This window comes from Peromyscus leucopus, chromosome 1 (assembly GCF_004664715.2).
Source record: "Peromyscus leucopus breed LL Stock chromosome 1, UCI_PerLeu_2.1, whole genome shotgun sequence".
Lineage (NCBI taxonomy): Eukaryota > Metazoa > Chordata > Mammalia > Rodentia > Cricetidae > Peromyscus > Peromyscus leucopus.
The window spans coordinates 152151825-152158885 of record NC_051063.1 but is presented as its reverse complement, the minus strand read 5'-3'; the positions used below and the strand labels follow the sequence as shown (position 1 = coordinate 152158885).

At 45.3% G+C, this 7061-nt stretch overlaps 1 protein-coding gene across 2 annotated transcripts in view; it reads right to left on the bottom strand.

Moving 5' to 3' along the window:
- Window positions 1-348: 348 nt before the first annotated feature.
- The window catches only part of Vstm2b (V-set and transmembrane domain containing 2B), a 30468-nt gene continuing 23755 nt past the window's right edge, over window positions 349-7061 (bottom strand). The window contains exon 6 of one of the 2 annotated variants that reach the window (XM_028892606.2): window positions 349-1018. In XM_028892606.2, coding sequence (XP_028748439.1) covers window positions 930-1018 — 89 coding nt within the window. In that variant the 3' untranslated portion in view covers window positions 349-929. The remainder of the gene's footprint in view (window positions 1019-7061) is intronic. The other variant, XM_028892607.2, reaches the window with a different exon arrangement.

The window sequence follows — 7061 nt, the reverse complement described above, 5'->3', positions numbered from 1 at the left end:
AGAGACCACAGGTGACTATCCATCTCTCTTTTTGAGGATCACTAAAGCCAGGATCAGTACAGGCTGGTCTATAAGGAGACAGTAGGTAAGTGCAGGCCAGAGGAGAAGGCTGGCTCTTGGCTTACACAATAGCTCTCTCTCTCTCTTTCAGGATTCATTCTACTTCTGGGAAGTTCCTTGTCCCTTGACTGGCTGACAGGTACTCTTGTCTGCTCACTGAGGCCTAGACAGGTGTCCTGGACTGCTTTCCATGCGGGGAGACATTCAAGTGGTGTCTGTGAAGAGGAGGTCATAGTGTCTGCCTGCAGCAGGCACTGAATCTTGACAGTCATACATGGCTTTAGAAAGTCTATTTAAAAGTTTTTTTTTTTATTCAACTGCTGTTCAGTAATATACAGTACAGTTTATAAACAGCTATACCCTTGTTTCCAATCTTTATTTAAAAATAAATATTATTGACAGTGAGTTTTAATTATGATGTTTCTTTTTAATCAAAATGTCTCCAAAGAAATAATTTAATAAAGAAAAAGCCCCCAAAGAAATGTAAATTCAAAAAAAATTTCTAAACACAATAATCTCCTAAAAATATTTTACTTTGTCAGAAAGGCTTTGACCCAACATTTTTTTACATATTATCCTCAAAGTACCTGCTCAACAGTTCGTGCAAAATGAAGATTCGGAGGGAATGTGAAGGAAAGAAAAATATATTGTACATAGCCGTGGAGTTCTCAGCACCCCATGCACACTGCACGGCCTGCACTCCATCCTATTTGGAAACTTGATGCGTTATTTTAAGTCTTCTAAATTTGTATTACTTCCCCAAAAATATGATTTATTTATTTCTGCATGGACTTCTTCATGCTTCCCTTGGTCCCTGTGTCCATGTGGCAAGGTGTCCTCCCAGGGTGCTTGCTGAGGTTTTATGGCTGTCAGTGCCCCAGCAGTGGGTACAGGAACTTATGCAGTGCTAACAAGAGCAGAGACAGCAGAGGGTCTGCGCTGTAGCCAGGGCCAGTACCTACAGGTGAAGAGAAAACCAACAGTTAACTGGATTCCTGATAACCTGGAACCCTGAAGCAGACCAGAGCCAAGGGAGGCTTCCCGGGGCTTCTGCAACCACAGTAGCCAGCTGGAGGATGGAGCCAACTGTGGTCAGACACAAGTGCCCTTACCCTAAGGTCGATGTGCTAGACTGTAGGTTCAGAAGTCCAAGTCATTGCCTTATTGCACTAAAGACAACCAGCTTCTTTTGTCTTCAGCACAATTCTTTCAAGTATCCTGGAAATGAAGGCTCACCACCCCCACCTCCTCCATGAAGATGCCACATCCACACACAGTTCCAGCTTCCATGCAACCTCTCCAAACTCCTGTCTAGATGGCACAGCTCAGCATCCACACAGGTCCTGTTTTGGGTGGTTCCTGTGTGCGAGTCTTCCTTCCATAACCAAGCTGTCAAGCCACTTTTTGAGGTGGGGAACTTAGTAATCACAGGTTGTTATGGGTGGATTCCTAAGATCCCACATATATGGCCCCACACTGTCTTAGTCACATCCACCTCTTTCTCCAGTGCCTAGGTGCCTGGTCTGCCTCTGGGCACTAACCCTATGCATGTCTTCATTCTGCCTCCTCTGGGTCACTGCTTGGCTTCTTGCCTGTTCTCAAAGTGTCCAGATGTTGCCAAGACCTCCCTGTGGAGCCAGGAAAAGCCCATCCAAGAGCTCTGGGCTCTTGAGCTGCAAAATATCCTGCTTCTGCTGGGCTTCCCTGCTCTTCTGCCTTAGTGCTGGGAGACACCACTGCTGAATGGGATCCTGGAGCACACCACTGCTGACTGCTCTCCTGTATATTTCCCTGAACTCCCAGCAGGCTGGGCTGCAACCCTATACCCAGGAGGGCTGTGGGAGGCTCTTCATTGGTCAACACCACATTTACAGAGAGTGTGGAGACTCTGCAAAGCTGTCTGCCCTAGCTGCTGCTAGGGCAGCTGGGTCCCTCTCGTCTCCATTAGGTCAATGAGGGCTTCTCCAACAAGGCTGGGCCTGAATGTTTGTAGTACTATCAAGCTTAATGGGTGGAAATACTGTCAATCCTTTACTTTTAGTTTTTGATATTAGTCTTTTTTTAGAATTTTATATGATGCATTATATAATTATGAATTCATATCATTTCTCCCCCTCCCTTCTTCCCCTCCAACTCCTCCAGTGTAGCCCACCCATGTCCTCCTCTCAAATTCATGAGTTCTTTAATTATTACTATCCTTCTCTGTGTGTGTGTGTGTTTGTGTGTGTGTGTGTGTGTGTGTGTGTGTGTGTGTGTGTGTGTGTGAGAGAGAGAGAGAGAGAGAGAGAGAGAGAGAGAGAGAGAGAGAGAGAGAGAGCGGCTGAGTCCATTTATTGTTGTTCACATGTGTATGTGTTTAGGGCTGACCACTTGGGCTTGGATAGCTGTTAGTGGGCTGGCTCATCCTTGGTGAAGACTGTTTCTCCCTCTCCTAGAAGTCATTAATTCCCTATCTCTGTTAGCATCAACTGGTGTTGACATTGTGCAGGTCTTGTTTAAGCAGCCATTTGTTGAGATTTCATGAGTGTATTTCCTTACCATATATAGAAGACACACCGTTAAGCAGGCATCCCGGTCCTCTGACTCCTACAATCTTTCTGCCTTCTTTTCTGAGATGTTTCCTGAGCCTTGTGTTGTAATTAGTTTTTTTCATTCATTCATTTAATTAGCATCCAAAATAGTAGACTTTATCAAGACTTCACCATACATGTCTTCATCAGACTTTGCTCATGTACAGCCCCATTATCATACCTCACCCTAGTCTCCACTCCTGCTGGTCTCCTTTCCTAATAGCACCCCTTCTATTTTCATCACACACACACACACACACACACACACACACACACACACACACAGTTTTAAATCTAGAAAGACATAATACTTGTCTTTCTGAGTCTGGCTTATTTTACTTAACACAATGGCTGCCAATTCCATATACTTTCCTGAAAATATAATTTCATCTGAATAAAATTCTAATGTGTATACATAACCCCATTTTCTTTATCTAGTCTGAGAACTTAGGCTAGTTTTGTATCATTGTAATTGTGGCTAGTGCAGCAGTAAACAAGGATGCATGAGTGTGGTATACTGGCCTCTAGGTGCATACCTAGTCATGTTGTAACTTGATCTAGCCCTTATTTTTTTTTTTTTTTGTCCAAAACATTGTCCCTACTCCATAATCTAGTTTGCTCTGTCTGCAACTGTGTATGTCCTAGAACTCATGTTCTGTGCCTCTTCTCTCCTTTATAAAAGAGGAGCTGAAGAGATGATCCGATCAGAAGTTCCATGACTCTAGCTGCTCACGTGTGGACTGGTGCTGGCTCACACTGTGGATTGAGAAGAAGGCAGACTCTCCCTGTGTCTAGTCTTTCTGCTATTTCTTTTCACAGTCTTAACCCTGGCTATGAAGTCCATCCAGGACCCCATTCAGACACACAGATTTTTTTTTGGGGGGGGGGGTGTTTCAAGACAGGGTTTCTCTGTGTAGCTTTGCACCTTTTCTGGAACTCGCTTTGGAGACCAGGCTGGCCTTGAACTCAAAGAGATCTGCCTGCCTCTGCCTCCCGAGTGCTGGGATTAAAGGTGTGTGCCACGACCGGCCGGCCGGCAGCCTTCAGATCTTAATTTCCAAGTCTTCCCTCCTGCCCTAGAAAAATCTGGCCACTCTGCCTCTGGCCATCACCAGCAGAGAAAATCAAAGACTTCAATCCTCTTTTGTTCCTCCTCATTGTCACAAATTGCTAGGAAGATGGATGCAGTGATGGGTGAGTTGATGGATGGCTAGGGATCTGGGTAGAATTCACAGAGGCTCTTGGGCACATGGACAAAACAGTCTGAACAGTAGGACAGGGGACAGCGGTGCTACTGAAACACATAGGTTGGGAGATTAGACGTCTAATACCTGTACTTTGATCTTTACACTCTTGCAAACCCTAGCACTGAGGCAAGCTCAGGTGACAGATACAAACATGAGAGGTATCTGAAAGCAGCTGGGCTCAGAATTTCAGACCATCAAAATATGCAGCAGCCATAAAAGTGGCCAATGGGCATGTAAGCCAGGCAAGGGATGGCTGGCTGGGTGGTACTGTAAGCATAGGAGAGGTAAAGAGAGATTTAAATTTGCCTTCAAGTACCCCCTTGAATGGTACTGTCACTATTACAGTATCACTTGCTTAAGTTTAAAAGTTTGCAGACTGAGGACATAGCTCAGTGGTCCATAGTGTGCACAAAGCCCTGAGTTCAATCCTCCATGCAAAAGACAGCTTGATACTCTGTGCTGGGCCAGAGATAGAAGTGCCAGGGACAGGAGGACCACATGGTAGCTGCCTAAGGCGATGCCTATGCAAGGCAGAGATTAACATCTGTGGGGTCTATAATGTTGGATGTCTGCTTGGTGGCCACAAGGGTTAAGCCTTGTTGTGAACAGCTCCCTTCACCTCTCTGGGTCTTGTAGCATAAGCCATAAAATTAGTATGTGTCTGGCTGGTGTCACTAGGCTGGGGTTTAAGCAATTTCATAGAGGTGGGCTGCAGAAATGACCACAAGAAGCCTTCCTCCTCTCCAGCATGCACATTCTGTGATAGTGTCTCCCTACATGACCTGTTACAGACTGTGGAATATCATCAGGGAGATAAAAGTTTATAAAGGGCTATGAGCTTTTAGAAAGAGCTGTCTAAGTCTCTTCAGAGTCAGCCTTCTGAAGAATCAGGGTCATGAAATGACCTAGACCAATCAACTCCCAAGTGAATTGACACCAACTGCCTAGATAAGCCCAACAGAGACCAAGTGAGAAACTTCCCAGATGAGCCAGACAAATCACTGTGCTGAAGAATGGCTGTGGTGGTTTGAAAGAAAATGGTCCCCAAAAGGAATGGCACTATTAGGAAGTGTGGTTTGTTGGAGTAGGTGTGGTTTTGCTGGAGGAAATGTGTCACTGTGGAGGCAGGCTTTGAAGTCTCATATATGCTCAAGATACCACCCAGTGTCTCAGTTCACTTCCTGTTGCCTTTGGATCAAGATGTAGAATTCTCCAGCACCATGTCTGCCTCCACATAGCCATACTCCCTGCCACCATGATAATAATGGACTATACCTCTGAAACTGTAAGCCACCACCTCAGTTAAATGTTTCCCTTTAGAAGAGTTGCTGTGGTCATGGTGTGTCTTCACAGCAATAGAAACCTAAGACAATGACCATAATGTCACACCAAAGTCACTGAGTTTTAAGGTCCTCTGTCACACAGCAAAAGACATCCCATACAACATATAAACAAAAGCAGTCCAGATAGTCAATACCATGCAAGCAGAGGTTTCAGAAAAAGCCAGTGTAATCCAGGTGTGTTAGACACACTTGCAACCCCAATACTCAGGAGGTTGAGGCAGGAGGATCAGCCTGGGCTACATAGTGAGACCTTGTTTCAAACACAAAACAAAATAAACAAAAAAACAGGCTCTAGGAATAGATCTCAGAGAGACAGCACTTATCCAAATGTACAGGGCCTTGGATTTGATCTCCATCATCACATAAATAAATATATACATAACATTTTATGGCTGGCTGGATGGCTCAGCATGCAGAGGCACTTGCTTGAAAGCCTGGCAACCTATGTTCAATCCCCAGAACCCATGTAAAAGCAGAAGGAGAGAACCAACTCCACAAACAAGACTTTAAAAGGACCATCTTATCTGAATAGGGCTGAAGAGCTAATTTTGTGAGTGCTCTCCCAAGAGGGAACTTTTCCTCCATGGGCAAACTGTGTCATCATCTATTTCTTTTTAAAACACCCCTGGATCTTAGTGACTAAGGGGTCACATTCTTTGAAGGAGATTTCCTGTTGTGATGCCTAGCACTGGGCCTCCTCTGCATCTGGGGCCTGAGTCTCTACCTCCTTGTCTCCCAAAGGCAGCCAGGACTGCTCACTGTAGACTGGACTGACAGGTGCACTCAGCTTGACCCTGCAGGGCACAGGTGGACAGTTGTGGGTGGTGTGTTTGGCTCAGCTGGGATGGGTTCACTGGTCTACCTTGTAGCCTCTCTTCTGACATTCCTAGAGCATGGGGCTGGCATGCTGAACTAATCAAATGCTAACAACCTCTTCATCTATTTCCTCCCTTCCGGAGATGAACCAAGAATAGTGCTAGAGTGCACACAAGTGTATTAGTCATAATAAAGCTGGAGATTCAGGCAACCCAGGAGGTGAGGGAAGCCCTGGGAAGAAGAACAGCTGATTCATCCTCACCTCAAACTAGCACTTGCTGCTCATTCTTAATGAAAGTGAAGCATCTGAGACTCTGAATCAGGTATGGTGGCACATAATCCCAGCACACAGGCAGGAGGAATGCAAGTTTCAGGTCAGCCTGAGCTACATACTGAGACCTGAAACCATGTGTGGGGAAGTGGGCCAGAGTGAAAGACAGGAGAGGGGAGAGGGAGCAAAAGGAAGTGGAAAGTGGAGGACAGATGGGAGGTGCAGATAATAAAATATAATAACTAAGAACTGGAAAGAATACAATGGGCAGGGATGTATGCATGCTTACGTGCACACTCACACACATACACACATGTGTGCACACACACACATCTCAATCCAAGTAGCTTCTGCCTAGGAATTTCATCATTTCTATTTTTCCAGCAAAGAATTCTAAAGCCCTGTCAGAAAAGTTCATAGAATTGTTAAAGCCATTTAATGTTTTGATAAAGAAAAGGAGGAGGCTGTGTCTGGCCTTTCTCTTATGTAGAATCCAAGCCTGTGAATGAAGCTCCCAGGGTAGTTTACAGTGGGATATGAGTTCTCCCCATCAAGGGCTCACAGAACGAAAGCTTTGTTCCCAGGTAGAAGTGTCATTCTGGGAGGTCTTGAAACTTCAGGTGGGCCTGGTTGGAGGGAGTGGGTACTTGTAATGTGTCTTGTGTTTTCTCTTTCCTGTTCACCATGAGTTTGAACAGTCTCACACCACCACATGCTCCCACCATGATGCTCTGCCTCACTATTGGCCCCAAGC